The sequence below is a fragment of the Panthera pardus genome, unplaced genomic scaffold, assembly GCF_024362965.1.
Source record: "Panthera pardus isolate Hobbes unplaced genomic scaffold, ASM2436296v1 HiC_scaffold_17, whole genome shotgun sequence".
In the NCBI taxonomy this organism is placed as follows: domain Eukaryota; kingdom Metazoa; phylum Chordata; class Mammalia; order Carnivora; family Felidae; genus Panthera; species Panthera pardus.
Genome location: NW_026526732.1, coordinates 76,219,982 through 76,236,794, shown reverse-complemented (window position 1 = coordinate 76,236,794; position 16,813 = coordinate 76,219,982). Strand labels below are relative to the sequence as shown.

Here is a 16,813-nt window from a genome sequence, read left to right as displayed (position 1 = left end):
GGTTTAACTTACTAAAAATGACATTTTAGCCTGTGGCACACACATTTGTGGATATTCATGAAGAAATCACTTCAAATCTGTACTTTTTCTCTGAAATTTAATGCTAAAATAAGATTTTAAATCCATCATCCAACTGAGTAGCTTAAGAGTTAATTCAGTGCATCTCCCTGCCTTCAGATAATACACAAAGTAACGGAAGAATACATTTAAATCAGTGAAACATCTTCCGGTTCTCTGGCAGGATTTAAAACATTAAGCTCAACATAAATAAACCCTACAGAATAATGTATGGCTTTCCAGCTTATGTTTTCAGTTTGGACTGGTTTATTTGTTTTCAGTTCCAAATTATCTAGTTAATATTTACATTGCCTTTTTTTTTTTTTTTTAAAGAACTTAGAAATGTTGATTTAGCCAATAGATCAGGATCGCCAATGAAGAACAGTAGAAGGAAATTCCAACCAGCTGATTCTACATTAGGAGGAACAAAAAGTTAAAAACACAAAGACTTCAAATGAAGAAATGATCGGTTTCATTAGGCCATGCACTGGAAATTATGGTGAGCTGATGAGAATGAAGATGACGATGGCAAAGAAATGGAAAAGGTCTTAAAAACGTAAGCTTACACGGCTGAGAGATGGAAATAACTTCATATAGTCAAAAGAAAAATTGATGGGATATAATGAAGCGGAAGATCTAAAAACTATTCTGAGAGGGGGGGAAAAGACTCTTCACGTGTTGAAGGAGGAGAGATACGCACCCCCAAAAAGGTCTATCACGCCCGAAGAGTCCACCTTTGCTGGAGAGGCAGTGGTTGCAGGAGACGGTGCTGCAAATGCATCCACTGCGGTGAAGCACACAACAGGGAAAAGGGCATGTCACCCAAGGGAAAATAAAACCACGAGCCTTGACAGATGGCTTCTCGGGATTTCATGTTTAACAGCAGGCAGTAAGACTGCAGACCATTTTAACAGTTGAGAAGAAGCAAATGGATTTAAAAATACATACTTTCCAGAAGAAAATAACATTTGACTCCTGAAACTCAGAGATTTTAACATGGGCCGGGGGGGGGGGGGGGGGGGGGATAAAAGCTGTGTCTTTTCACCAGCATTAGATTTGAAATCAGTAACCTCATCAGTTGGTGATGAGCCAAAATGAGATTTATTTCTTTCAAGCGAATTCTGAGTTTAAAAGAACTCAAGACGAACCTGCGTGTTTTCGTATCCGCCTCTGCACACACATAACCCCCAGCAGACATCTCAGAAGGCTTGGCCTTGGCAAAAGCACTCACCGGATAAGAGGTCAGCAGTGAGAGAACTCTCAGGCACAGGAGAGGCCCCTTGTGGTGGAGAGGAGAAAGCATCTTCCAAAAGTGAAACAAACCAAAACCAAGCAGAGGTAAGTAGAAAGCTGAAATCAAAGTTAAATATCTAACAAATGCATTATCACAGGTGAGCACAGAGAGTTCAATCAAGAAAACATCTGGGAGAACTAATATATAAAAAAAAGGGACGGGGCGGGGGGTTGCTTTAGATGTTTACCTGTACCAAACAGGTCTATGCTAGGAGCAGCATCTGGCTTAGGCGCTGCAGCGACTTCAGGAGGAGACTCAAACAAATCTAAGACCAAGAACACACATGCCTTTACTCAACTCGACAAAGCAGTCCGACACAGCATCACATTTCCGATTCTGAGTGCGCACGTGGGACAATTCCGAAATAAGCAGCAAACGGTTTCTAGAAAAGCATGTAGTTTACACAGTAGTCATGCAGTAACAGTTGTGTGTGCAGGGTATCTCAAGTTATCAGAATTCAATCCACCAGGTGAAGAGAGTTCAACAACAACAAAGAATTACCACCAAAGATATCTAGAGCAGGAGGAGCGGCGGTGGTGACGGCGGAGGTGGTGGCGGCGGAGGCGGTGGCGGTGGCAGAGGCGGTAGTGGCGGCAGCGGCAGCTGCGACAGCGGGAGCAGGAGAAGGAGCAGTGGCGGGAACCGGAGGGGCTGTGCTAGCTGTAGGGGTAACTACAGGAACACTGGTCTCAGGTGGCTTCATTGCAAAGAGGTCCAGCTCAGGCGCAGCCTCTGCGCTACCTTCGGACGGGGCAAAGGGGTCTTTTGGAAAGGAAAGTGGAGACACATACAGCATCGGTAAGGAGAGAGACAAGAGAGAGGCATCACAACTAGGGTGAGAGACACCTGACACAGATATTCACACACTAGCTAGGCACTGGGCTGCGTGGATTGCATTACTGGCACTACTAGCCTATTAGCAAGGGTCAGTGGTTTGGACGTTTCTCTAAAGAAAAAAAAAAAAAAACTTAGTGGGTAACACAGTTAAGAAACCCGAACACTTCAAAGTACTGTTAAGATTAGCCTCCAGTCTAGGATCAGAGATTTTTCTTCAAACCCTCAAACTGGGCAATTTGGTAGCTTTGAAAACTCATTAAAACATGCCTATATATTAGAACTCAGTGTTAGAAAGGAGTACAGTATAGCGTTGGAGGACAAAAACATTAAGAGAGCATACTTGCACTGACAAAAATTGTCAATCTTGAGAAATTGTCAATTTTGATTAAGTATGCACTTGATCGTCTTAATGTTTTAAGTGTCAGCACTATCTATTCCGTTGTGAATGATACTCGCTACTCGGAAGAGATTAAAGTTAGAAAAACATGGCCACATCTAACTATGGGAGTTTCACATGAGGACAGAGAAACAACAGACTTGCTCATGACTTTCAACCCACCATTTCCTGAACATGCATCGAGCGCTGCCGCTACGGGGGTTGGGGTAGCTGGTGCGGCGGCCCCTTCGGATGCTGCAGGGGCCTCCCCAGGAGAAGCTGCAAAGGCATCTTGGGTGCAGTTTTTAAAACAACAGAAATTAAAAGGAATAAAAAGAGAAGAAAATATAGTAAAAGAACCAAGTTAAATTGCGAAAAAGGCTCCCTTATACAACATGAATTTCTTAAAATGCATTTTTACGGCCCATGCGCTGCTGGCAGTCACATAACAATGATTCTTTGCACTCCTTCATGTTAGTCACATGCAAAGGATACAGTGTTCATACTGCTGAGGCCTATTAGGATCCATCAGGCCACAGGATTCTCATTGTATAAGGGCTCTGAGAAGCATGTTTTATGTATCATTAGAAATTAATGGATGTGAAAATTAAAACACAAAAATAACTTTACTATGTAATTTAGGATCTTGTTAATCTTTCATGTCTAGGTAATACTTATTCACTATGTTACTAAGATGTCTCCGACTGGTGGTTTCTACCAAACATAGATGTTTTCCTTAATGCCCATAAAATTAAACATATGATGGAAATGTAAACAAATAATTCTAGTTAAAAAAATATTTTATGGTCTAGTACAGGAAAAATTACACTGTTAACATGAAAAGTTTACTAAGTACTCATAAAAGTTAAGTCTTTGTTATCCTTGAAAAGCATTTTCAGATACAAGCAAGGATTTAAGGAAATAGAAAACAAAACTAGGGGATGATACCATACTGCCTTTATTTCAACTTAAGTTTATTGCTGTTTTCAAATATTGTATTGCTCTCATTATTTGGAAAATGATCTAGTTTCAACATACTAAAAACACGGTTTCATTTAAGACTACAAGCATATTACTATTTAGAGCAGAAAATTCATTAACAAACAGGTAGCCCCAATTTATAAATATATAAATGGCTGATGTGTACAAATGGCACCCAATGTATTTCTGCCAGTAAACCATGTTAGTTTGGTAAAAAACAAACAAAAAAACCCAGAGTTTTCAAAGAAATTCTATAATTTGAAAGTACAACAGAATGAGCCAACATAAATATGATTTGCTTAGAAGAAACTCCTTGAAAGTGGGGACCAACACCCATCTAGAATCGGCCACTTACCTGCTAGACTTCTCATCCTAAAATACTGCCTTCCACAATATCTACAAGTGTCCCCAAGAACACTGTTCCTCTGGCCATTAAAAAGAAATTGTCAGATATGCTTGTGAACTACTACACAGTATCTTCCCTTTCTTGGAGATTTACATAGTCAAGGCACTTGATTCTGAGTTTAACGGAGCATGTTCCAAACTGATCTGAGTATGAAACAGACTTTCCTGTTTTCCTTTCCTGAGGCCCAGCATTAAGTGGAACAACAAACATGAAATTAGACACTTGGGTTAAAAGTTTCTTTATAAAAACACAAATATCCTTAGAAGACATAATGAGACAATCAGTTACTCATATCTTACAGGTTTATTTGGTTTGCTTACTTCCCTCAGCTACACAAGGGAATATGTTTTCTGAGCAGAGGTCAGTCAGGGGAGAGGCCAAATAATACTGGAGTGTGGATAGGCCAGTCTTGCTTCCCCAGAAGCCATGCTAAGAGTGCTGTGATAGAGAGGGCTTAGAGCAATACCTGAAGAGCTGGGGCAGAACACAAGAAAGTATAGGAGGAAGTAGGCAGGGCTGAGAGTATTTTGCCATGGGTCAGGTCAGTTTTTCTTTTTATTTCTATAAATAGAAGTGAGGATAATAATACTAGAACTAGTAGAAACAGTGATAGCTGTCCCTAGTGAGTGTTCATGTGCCAGTCACTGTGTAAATGTTTTATGACATTATTAAATTTAATTCCTGTAACTATCTCATGATGTAGATTCTATTATCTTTACTCTGTAGATAAGAGAATGGAAGCTTGGAAAGTCTGAGTGACTTGACCAAGGTCACACAGCAGGCGAATGGTAGAGTCAGCATCTGGCTATAAAATGACAGAGGCTTTGTGTTAACCACTATGCCACACTGTTATGAACCATGACACATTCTACTATTTCGTGTTTGTCTGATGGAATAAACACCAGTTATGTCAGTGTTGGGGACGGGGGTCAAATAAATATCTACAGGCTTCCCTCTGCAGTTACCACTTACATGTAAGCAGGTGAAACACGTATTTGTAACCATGTCCTCAAAAGAGGTTTTTCCTCCCTGCCAGCAAGATGTGTATCTCTTTTAAATGCTTCCCCTGTTACTGAAAATTAAAGATTATAAACTCATTTATTCTCATCAGAGGTTTTCTTAAAGATAGGAGCCCAGCTACCCCAGGTCCCATTGGCTGTCTTCCCAGGCCAGAAGGCAGAGATGTGCACGAGTAAGACTGCAGCCCCAGCCACTGCTTGAATAACACTAGCCCCAGCCCGACTGTAGCCAGGAAGGAGACCATGAATGAGAACTGTCCAGCAGAGCTCAGTTGGCCCTCAAGCTGTGAGAGGTAATAGAATTTTTTGTTGTTGTTGTAAACAAATTAAACTTGTTTTACTACCTAGTTTTCTTTCATTATCAAAGGCAGTATTAACCTTCCAGTTTTGAAAACTCAAGCTCTTTCTAATCAAGTTCTCTTTCCCTTGTTACCCATTTGCAGTTCATTTTTACATACTGGCTATTTTCAACCCGTGCTATTTCCTGGAAATGCATGTTCCTGCTGTTCTATAATTATGGACCCAGTCCAGGCCTTCCCCAGCAAAACAGTCTCCCAGCCACTGCTACGGACCAGTCTTTTTTTTTCCCTCTAGCAATCTAGGAAGAATTTTCTCTCAAACTTTTTATCATGTGACTACCTTTCTAAAAATTTCGTATAGCTATCATTTTCCCAGCTTGAATTCTCCCCATCTTCTCCAGTCCCATGAGCCATCTTTAAATCACTTACTTGGACAGGGGTTTTAATCACTGTCAACAACCTGAAAGTCACCATTCCAGTCTTCCCCAAAGGTCCCAGGTTATGACTCTTACACAAAATCTAGATTCAAGTGCTTATATTTAAGTACTTAGTACTTAGTTTGTTAACCAACTTGCACAAATGAGAGCAGGCTTGTGAGGGAAGTTCTCTGGTTTTCCAGCCACTTGGTTTCATGCTCACAGACTACATGTTCCTGAAAGCTTGCTCCCAAACTGACACAGGTGACTGAAAGTGTACCCTGGTGAATGTGTAGAGGAATTAGTATCAATTAGCATTTGAGTGCTCAGGAAAAAAAACCCCTGTGTTGTCACAAACAATATGCTGCTGTTGGCAAAGTATCCATAAGTGAAAAATAGAATATTTTAGAAAAGTCTGTCTTTTATTTTTATCAACATCTGTAAATTTTACTAATTTTTAAAAGTACAATACTATCTTGTATGATCACAGAAAGCATTTTTTCCCCCTTAAAAGTTCACTTTAAAAAATAAAGTGTGGGGCGCTTGGTGGCTCAGTCAGTTAAGCGTCTGACTTCAGTTCAGGTCATGATCTCACAGTGAGTTCGAGTCCTGCGTGAGGCTCCGTGTTGACAGCTCAGAGCCTGGAGCCTGTTTCAGATTCTGTGTCTCCCTCTCTCTCTGCCCCTGCCCCACTCACATTCTGTTTCTGTCTCTCAAAGATGAATAAATGTTAAAAAATTAAAAAAAAAAAATAAAGTGTTTAGTAAATATAATTTTCTGAAAATGTTTTTAATGACTTACATTGAAATAACTAAAATGTTATGTGGGGTATCAATGTGAATATTTTAAAATATCAGACATTTTCCGTTTTTCAAATTTATTATGAGTGCATAGAAATATCAATGTTTTAATATTTAATATTCATGAAATTAAACAATTAACTACTTCCCAGAAATAAATCTCTTTAACTTATTTCTAAAGACATCTACTTAATACTGGGGCGCCTGGGTGGCTCAGTTGGTTGAGTGCCCGACTTTGTCTCAGGTCGTGATCTCCCAGTTCGTGAGTTCGAGCCCCATGTCAGACTGTGCTGACAAGCTCGGAGCCTGGAGCCTGCTTCAGATTCTATGTCTCCCTCTCTCCCTGGCCCTAACCCACTCACATTCTGTCTCTGTCTCTCTCCAAAATAAATAAACATTAAAAAATTAAAAAAAAAAAGACATCTACTTAATACAGCTGTATGAGCTAGATAAAACCTCAAAAGTGCATGTTTTAAAATCACGTAAACAAAATATCTGGTGCCCTTATTGTATTTAAGAGTTCTACCACTTGCCCATTTTAGTGACACAAAGAAAAAAAATGGCCACACAACATGGCCCATCTCTAGATGATTCGTTATAAATCAATAAAGAACATGAAAGAAATTAGGGAATATCACTGAAAACTGTGCAACCGTGACACCTGTAGACTCCTGGCCATAAAGGTAGAGATTTTACAGCTAAGAGGTCAGGAGATAGTTTATGGAGCTATCCAGGTCAGTAAAAATAATTATGATGAGATTTACAGATGTACTCACTTTACCTACAGCCAGATGACTAGAAAGGATATTGGGAAAATCACAAGGAGAGCCCCATTCTTTGGGATTAAGTTACATGACTTTCTGCAGTATTAGTCTTTTAAATTGGTATTTCAGGATAGAAAGAACCATGAAAATATTTACAAATATACAGGTTTTTCTGATTGATGAATGTAGAAAAATCAGCCATAAATGATCAACACAAACAGCATAATGGCACAAAGACTATTTCAAGGAACTATATCAGGCTTTACTATTCTAGAGAGCCACGGAGGAAGCAAGATGGAGTTGACTGTTTTCTTAAAGGCACTTAAGTTTCTTACAGTTGGATTGAAAAATAAAAATCTAAACAGCTAAAGGTGCAGAAATATTTAAGCACAAAATAGTTATCTGCCCGGCTCATATGTTCCTTGAAGTGTTTCTGAAAAGATAAGCGTACGAGAAACCACCCATACCCAATACTAATAATGGGGAGGGGGGAAGGGGGTGTGTGAAGAAGTTCATTTTACAAATTTAAGCTGAAAATTTAATTTTTGGTCTCAAAGTTATAGAGGAATAACTGAAAAACTAACTTTCACTAGTGGTTGACTACTTTCAATAAAATATGCAAGAGCCTGCAAACCCCCTTCCCCCACTTTAAAAAAAGGTTTCTCCTGCAACAGGAATGGCCGCGCTGTAAGCAGCGGCAACTTCCTTGTGTGAAACAATGGCAATGGTGCTGTGTCCACCGGAGCGCTCCTGTCCGAGACAGTGTTGGCAAGCCTCAGAGACTGGGGCATGGTGGGTGGCACAGCGGGACGGACCAGTAAGTGTATGTTCCCAGGGGAATGTATTAACTCCACGAGAGCCTGCCAAATCTGTCCTGCTGTCCCCATCACTTGCTTCCTCCAATTTCTTTACCATATTCTCAAAATGCCCCGGGAAAGTTATACGGTAACAAAGAAACACAAAACTATGATGAATATAACACTATTCGATGCATGTATTTGATATGAGCACTTCTCCAGGTGTGGACATTAGCACCGCTCAGATGGGAATATGTAAACACACTGGCTTCGGTCGGTTCATAAGGTCCAGGCATATTATACCGCCAGAGTCTAGGATACCTGATGCAAGCTCACAGCTGTGAGTCAACTCTGTCAGAATTTACATCTGAACATAAAGTGTATTTTCAGATGATCATTTCAAAGTCTAACCTAAACCTGTTTTCAATCAGCATGTGAGCGTTGTATCAAATGATCTCTCAAAGTTCCAAGGCTAAAGATGATCCAACTCTTTGCTTGTACAGAACAAGCTTACAGTTACAAAATGGGCGTATCCCCAAACTTTCTTCAGAGACCTCCAAATCTGAACTACTCTTGGATGACTTTTTTTCCAAATCTTAAAAAATAACTTAAGCCAGAACTTCCCCTTCCATATTCTGCAAATATGATTCGTTCAGCTAGTTTGAAGGTGGTGAAGAAGCCAAACCTAAATGTGATAGAGAGGCCTGGCACCACTCTCACATAGATGCTGCAGGGCAGGGACATACATGGGACAAGGGTTCTAACAGCAATTTAAAACCCGACGTTTAAAAACTGGAAACATCACACTGGCCTAAAGCATTGCAATCTTTGCTCTAAAGCTACTAAAATTAAGTGAAGATGAAATTGATAAAGTTAGTGTTGATAAATATATATGAAGAAACATTTAAAAAGTAAACACTCTGACATGTTGTCCTATCACGTGAACATTTTTAAGCACCTCAACTCTAAGGCAACTCCCAAACCTGGAAGGAAAAGGACAAAACAGTGATGTGACTGACTAACCTCCAAAGAGGTCCACATCAGCAGTGACAGCGGTGACAGTTGTAGTAGTTGAGGCAGAGGCTGAAGCAGTTGCAATTTCAGCGGTTGTGGTAGGAGGGGCAGGCTCTGGTGCAAATGGGTCTGAAATTTGTGCTTCAGAGGGAACAGAGGAAATTGCAGCCAGAGAATCTGTGTTGTACCACAGACAAAGAACAAACAGGAGGGAAGAGGAAAGGACAAAAGATGTACCAGGCTCCAAATCATCAAATTAAGGACAGTGATGAAGAGACAGAAGTCTCTTTTAAAACAGAAGTTTAAAATAAAGCTTTACTCACCCTCTCCCAAAAGGTCTATCGATGTCCATTATGTGTCAGCGTATGAAGAAATAAGAGAGAGCTGAAACACGCAAGCACACCAACGTCCGAGCAGGGCGAGGTACTAACTGAAGATGTTTTAGCTTTATGCACCTTTCTGAACCATTTGTAATTAAAAACTAATGTATTATCTGTTATTATCATGGAATGTTTGAGCAGGAAGGGACCGTAGGGATCCTCTAGACCATGCTTTCGATTTTATAGGTGGGAACACAGAGAGCAAGGTTAAGACACTTACCTGAAGTCAGCACTAAACAACTTTGACAAACTCAATTTATTGTCAGATTCATCATTTCATCTGCTTTGACTGATTTACTATAGGATAAATATCAATTCTGAAGAAACTGTAGTTGATCGAACTTTATTAATCCTCTGTATCTGATGTGTCACTTCAGTCCAGAACACCACAGAATAAAGAGAGACTTTATGATAGCTATAGTCTGACTGAAGAACATACCACACGTAGTCAAAGAACTGAATGCAAGCTTAGGAGTTAGGGAAAAAAAAAACAACCTCAAACTACATGATTTTTTTCTTCATAAGTTTCACACTCTCAGAGGTTTTTCAATTCAATATATAATCTTTCCATTTATAGACATTATGTGACAACATATAAGAATTATTTAAAACAGATTTTTTTTTGAGAGAGAGAGTGTGTTTATACATGTGAGTGGGAGAGGGGCAGGGAGAGAGAGAATCCCAAGAAGGCTCCACAGACATCAGTGTAGAGCCTGACACAGGGCTCGATCTCTCAAGATCATGAGATCATGAACTTAGTGGAAATCAAGAGTCAGACACTAACCAACCGAGCCACAAAGGCACCCTGAGAATTATTTTTAAGATGAATGTGACAGATTGCGTAGCATTAACACTTTTCAGCCCTTCTGAGGTCTGCACTCCCTTCAGAGGTACATACTTTCTTAGTGTTCAATAGTGAGATTACAGTTGGGATCCAAATAAAAAGCCCGGGAGGGGTAATTCTTAACTATACTATGACTTTAGGTTAAACATTTAGTGTCCAATGGTATGCGCATACTCCCAGTCATGTGATAAGCCTCAGGGCTCATATTTGAGTTCATGAATGTTACTGGAAATTTATTTTAATCATGAAGACATTTTATCAGAAGTCATTAGTGAGCTATTTTTTGAAGAGGCTTAAAAACATTATGAGAACTCAATAAACTAAAAGTTCTAGAAGACATTTTAAAAAACTGAGAAACATAAATTTGACATTAAAAATTATCACATTCATTTGGGGCGCCTGGGTGGCTTAGTCGGTTAAGTGTCCGACTTCAGGTCAGGTCATGATCTCATGGCCCATGGGTTCAAGCCCCGTGTCAGGCTCTGCGCTGACAGCTCAGAGCCTGGAGCCTGTTTCAGATTCTGTGTCTCCTTCCCTCGCTGCCCCTCCCCCACTTCTGCTCTGTCTCTTTCTCTCAAAAAATAAACATTAAATTTTTTTTTCAAGAAAAAATGATCATATTCATTTAACTATGCAATTTCAAACCCAATAAATATTAGATAAAGCACTCTACAGATACACTAAGGTAATCAAGGCTCTACCTAACCAAATCTTATACATTTCATTACATTAGAAAATGATAACATACAGGGTACATCACATTAGAAACAGTTTTTTAATTTTAGAATGTATGCATAATGAACACCAAGCAAAGAGGAGCTATACTGATTTGGGGCTGTTAGGTGATCAGGTCCCAAATCCTGAGAAAAAGAAGGTCCTTCCAATAATTCCTTAAACCAGTAGAATCAGGCCCAATACAACTGTTACTCAATAGTCATACACCCTAAAATTTTAATTGGAAACCAAAGTGGGTCATCAGAAGCCAGAAAGACTTGGTTCTCTATTCTCCTGGCATTGGTGGGACTCTCTCTAGCCTTGTTTTATCAATGGCTATTTCAAGATGCAATCTGACTTAGAAGGGCTAAGAGCCATGTGATGTTAAGTTTCCAGACCTGCGATTGTCTATGACAGGGAATGGGCAATTTATTTTGTACATTTGGTAAGTGATAAAGGAGAAGACTATCTATGTGTACTAGAAGGAGAGAAATAGAAATATTTTTTAAAAGTATGAAAGATTAAGGAGGACCTGAGCAGCTCAGTCGGTTAAACGTCCGACTCTTGATTTCAGCTCAAGTCACAATCTCAGAGTTTGTGGGTTCGAGTCCCTGTGTTGTGCTCCTTGCTGGTGGGTACAGAGCCTGCTTGGGATTCTCTCCTTCCTCTCTCTCTGCCCCCTCCCCTGTTTGTGTGCATGTGCTCTCATTCTCTCTCTCTCTCTCTCTCTCTCTCAAAAAAAAAAAACCCCAAAAAACAAAAACAACCTTAAAAAAATTATAAAAGATTAAAACACTAGTTCCTTGCTTGTGACTACTCTTTTTTTCAGATGGAGGGCTATAAGACTGCTTGCAATATGATTAAAGATAGAGAGTAAAATTTCCTAGGAAAATTTATGATGATTAAACATACTGGGGCATTACTGATGCTGAAAACTTTTGCCACAGGTTTTAGTCTCTAAAATCTGAATTTTCTGGAGGAAATATAATTTATGTTACTTATTTATTGCTTTATGCAAAATTTTCCCTACTATAAAAGAAAGCCCTACTTTAGGATGATGGGAATAGTTATTATTCTCAAAGCTACCACTTTTTATAAAGGATTAAACTATACAAACCCTTGCCCCAAAACCCACAGCAGCAGAGTTCAATTCACTGCAAGTACTACATAATCAGACATATTTTTTTGAGCTAAGGAAATTACTAGAAAATATTCACTGTAATTGAGGAAACAGAACTATAACCGAATTAACAAGGAAATCTGTATTTTGCAGTGATATGCAGCTAAACTTCTTAGGTTACTGTAAAAGATTAAATGCATTAATATATTTAAAGTGCTCACCCATGCCTGGAGTGTATCAAATGCTTGTTAATGATAACAATAGCAACAGCTAATATTTAAGTCAAATTATAATTTTCATTACAGAAATATGAATTTCAAAGCTTCTATAAATCTTTCTGTGTTTCCTAAACAGCCATAGATATGCCCCTCAGATTTAATTAGCAAGTGAATGGTAATATAGGTCACCAAAATTGCTTATACTATGGCTAATATTCCCCATGAAAACTATTAAAGTCATATTACTGCATAATAATGATGAGCCTTCAAATGCACGTTGGTAATTAATTTCTATTAGGTTTCTTAATTCTAATAAAACCCTAGCAGTAATTCTGTATTTCTCAAAAAGTTAGAAATTTCACTTCAAACATTTACAATAAGTAATGATCTGTTTCCTACTTCTAAGACACACAGAAATACAACATACATACTCACTTGTTTGTGCTGAGAGATGAATTTATTATGAAGAGAAAAACACTCTCCTTATTACAGGGCCAGAGGCAGGGATTACAAAAAGCTCTATCTTCTTTCAGTCAAAAATGCTCACTATCGGTCAACAGAGGCAAATCTTGTATGCATTATTTAACTTCGGTTTACTAAAATATGAATTTGCTAAAATTTGGTTGTCTCTTACACCAACAGAAAAAAATACCCTCATTACAAGATATCCCTTAAAATGCCAATATTTATCAGTATGTATAACCTCTAAGAGAAATTCTTAAACATCTGAAGTGGCCATGGATGCTGGAAAGTGAATCCTCTTACTAGCATTATGGGCAGATAAAAATATCCAAATAGGTCTAAAAGAGTTTTAGAGTTTGTATTTTACTGTCTGGTTATACAAAATTAAAATGTGCTTTAATAATAGAAGTGACCTGATTTCATCGAACAAGACTGAGAAAGTGATTTTATTTATTTATTTTTGCTTAGTCAAATGAGCCAAAATATATTTGTTACAATTTAGCATCATGTTCTACTACCCTGGCATATCTATAGGATAAATGCAAACTGAACATGACTAATATTACTCCATTTCATATTATGCAAGTTTACTTCAGTGTCTTAAGACTTATTATTTTTACTATTTTGCTTGGGAATTAGAGAATTTATTAGTATTTTTCTCTCTAGCTGATTTTTCTACTGCTATGAAATACTGTAGTCATAGACATTTTCTTGAGACAGAAGACTAATGATGTCTAATTATCAAAAAGTGACCATCAGGTCCTGAGCCAAGGTTCTATTAGCCTGGAGGGTGCTTTGTACTATATAAAAAGTGTTCCGTCTGCGCCAGCAGATAAGGAAAAGAAAAGCACCCCTTTTTCAAGTATGAAAAGGGTCACAGCTTGAATAGCAGACAGTGGGCTGGATTTTAGCCCCTCTCATTCTGCCTTTGAGCAAGGCACAAACTGCATGTCCCTCCTGAATAGCCTCCTGACTAAAATCACACAATTCTGCTTTCTTCTTTATCCATTGCTATCTTAATGCTTTGGTCCTCAATGGTCACTTATTTCTAACAAGTAAAGGCTGAAATGTAGTCTCATAAAATTGGTTATTATAACCTATTCTTTACAGTATTGTGTGTCTTAGCAAAAAGTGCTTGAAGATGGAAATGAATAAAACTGTTTCAGTGCAAGTTTAAAAGATCTCATCTAGCTTTTACTTTTTACTTGGCATTCTTTCGGTGCAAAATTTAAGAAAAAGAAAAGGAAAAAGAAAGAAAGAAAGAAAGAAAGAAAGAAAGAAAGAAAGAAAGAAAGAAAGAAAGAAAGAAAGAAAGAAAGAAAGAAAGAAAAAGAAAGAAAGAGAAAGAAAGAGAAAAGGAGAATTTCTCTTCAATTTCATGCCAAAGAATAAGGTAAAAGGAGATGGTTTAAGGTTTCACTGGTTATTCATTAGAGTTCTAACTCAGTCACTAAATAAATGTTTGAGAAGTTCTGAAAATTAACAGTGTGAATACATACTGATTTAAATAGTTGACAGAATTAAAGAGTTATTATATTCATATAAAACTGAAAAATTTTCGTATAACCCCACAAATTATAATTAACACTAAGTTTTAAATTATAAAAATTCTCTAAAAGCCATTTACAAGAATTTATGACATAAAAAGTCTGATTTAAGGATATGGATTTGGAGCATTCTTAAATGAACCAGAAAACACAATTAATTGTATAAGATACTGTGGTAATGAAAATTAGTAAATTGAAATAATCAAAAATTTCTGAAACTTGAAGCTCAGAATGAAAACATGAGAACCAGCAGAATGCCCTTATAAAATCTCAGCAAGAATATTTTCCTTTTACCAACTGAAATTTAACAAAGTTAAGTGAAGTTGAAAGAGCAATTTTATTTAAAAAAATTGATAGCTGTAGGCTTAAGAGTTGAACATTTCAAGGGCACCTGGGTGGCTCAGTCGGTTAAATGTCCGACTTTGGCTCAGGTCATGATCTCACAGTTCATGGGTTTGAGCCCTGCATCAGGTTCTGTGATGACAGCCTGGAGCCTACTTCAGATTCTGTCTCCCTCTCTTTCTGCCCCTTCCCCATTCATTCTCATTCTCTCTCTCTCTCTCTCTCCCTCCCTCCTTCTAAGAAATAAACATTAAAAAAAAAAAAAAAAGAGTTGAACATTTCAACACAGGAGGTTTAAATGTTTTCAGTGGGAAAACATCAATATTTAAAATGCTCATATTTATAATTAGCAATTTTATTGCAGGACTGGTTATCTGTTGTTTATTCTGTTGCCAAAACAACTTGGAAATACAATCCAGAGATTATAGCATTACTCTGATGTCATACTGACACATTGTTTAGCAAGCTCACCCAAGGATTATTTAATTATCTTGGGGAAGGTAACTTCATTTGGCTTTGAATTTAAATGTTAATTAAGGAGTCTGACTCTAAAATGATATATTAAAAGTTACAGATCTTGTTGATAAGTGATTTTTATATTCTGTCTTGGAGAAGAAGATAACCTCAAGATATGATCTTTTATTGACCTACTGGGCATTAACTAATTTTGTATCTAACCTAGTCAACTTATTCTAACATTTTTTTTCTTTTTTTTTTTTTTTAAATTTTTTTTTAACATTTATTTTTGAGACAGAGAGAGACAGAGCATGAACGGGGGAGGGTCAGAGAGAGAGGGAGACACAGAATCTGAAACAGGCTCCAGGCTCTGAGCAGTCAGCACAGAGCCCGACGCGGGGCTCGAACTCACATACCGCAAGATCGTGACCTGAGCCGAAGTCGGACGCTTAAACAACTGAGCCACCCAGGAGCCCCTAACATTTCTTTTCAAATCCCAATAAATACCAAGTTCCTTGAAATGTCCTCTGAACTGTATTTATCATTTTACTGGTTTCCTCATCAGCTAGTTAATGTCTCACTTGTGCTGTTTCTTCCACCCTCCCACTCTAGCTTTATTGAGGTATATAGTTAAGATGTACAATGTGATGAGTTGATATATTTCGTGAAATGATTACTACAATCGACATAACACATCCATGACCCCACATAACTGCCAGTTACTACCTTTATTTTTGTGGTCAGAATATTTAAGATTTACTCTCTTATCAAATTTCAAGTATACAACAGTATTATTAACTATGGTCACCAGCTACACATTAGATCTCCAGAACTTACTCATCTTACGATGGACCATTTGTACCCTCTGATTAATGTCTCCCCATTTTGTGCCTTACTCTCCACCCCCTGCCAACCATCATTTTAGTTTCTCCTTCTGAGAATTTGACTGTTTTAGATTTCACATAATGAGTGAGATCATACATATTTGTCTCTCCGTGTCTGGCTTATTCACTTAGCATAATGTCTTCCATGTTTATCCATGTGTTTGCAAATTGGAAGATTTCATTCTCTTTTAGGGCAGAATAATATTCCACTGAATGAATGAATGAATATATATATATATATATATATATATATATGTATATATATATATATATGAATGAATATATATATGAATGAATAAATGAATGAATATATATATGAATGAATGAATATATATATATATAGTTATATTTATTCATATATAAAACACATTTTCCTTCTCTATTTGTCCACTGACAGACATTTAAGTTATTTCTATATTTTGGCTATTCTGTATATTGCTGCAATGAATATGGAAGTGCAGATGACCTCTCTGATATGTGTGTGCGTGCGTGTGTGTGTGTGTGTGTGTATCCATCCAGAAGTGAAATTAGTAAATCATGTGGTAATCCTATTTTTTAAATTTTTTGACGAAGCTCTCTACTGTTTTCCATAACAGCTATACCAATTTGCACTCCCAAAGTGTATAGGGTCCCCTTTTTTCCATATCCTCATCAGTACTTGTTACCTCTTTTTGGTATAGCCATTCCAACAGGTGTGAGCTGATATAATATTGTGCTTTTGATTTGCATTTTCCTGATGATTAGTGATAATGAACACCTTTCCATATATCTATTGGTCATCTATAT

The 16,813-nt window shown here is 37.7% G+C and overlaps 1 protein-coding gene across 10 annotated transcripts in view; it reads right to left on the bottom strand.

Annotated features, from left to right (window-relative positions):
- The window catches only part of SNAP91 (synaptosome associated protein 91), a 146,267-nt gene that overhangs the window by 35,930 nt on the left and 93,524 nt on the right, over positions 1-16,813 (bottom strand). For 5 of the 10 annotated variants that reach the window (XM_019442758.2, XM_053904680.1, XM_053904679.1 and 2 more), the window contains exons 14-20: positions 9,384-9,398; positions 9,070-9,237; positions 2,748-2,855; positions 1,853-2,113; positions 1,539-1,616; positions 1,289-1,360; positions 758-841 (exon numbers count right to left, since the gene is read on the bottom strand). In XM_019442758.2, coding sequence (XP_019298303.2) covers positions 758-841; positions 1,289-1,360; positions 1,539-1,616; positions 1,853-2,113; positions 2,748-2,855; positions 9,070-9,237; positions 9,384-9,398 — 786 coding nt within the window. The remainder of the gene's footprint in view (positions 1-757; positions 842-1,288; positions 1,361-1,538; positions 1,617-1,852; positions 2,114-2,747; positions 2,856-9,069; positions 9,238-9,383; positions 9,399-16,813) is intronic. The other 5 variants (XM_019442761.2, XM_053904681.1, XM_053904683.1 and 2 more) reach the window with 3 other exon arrangements.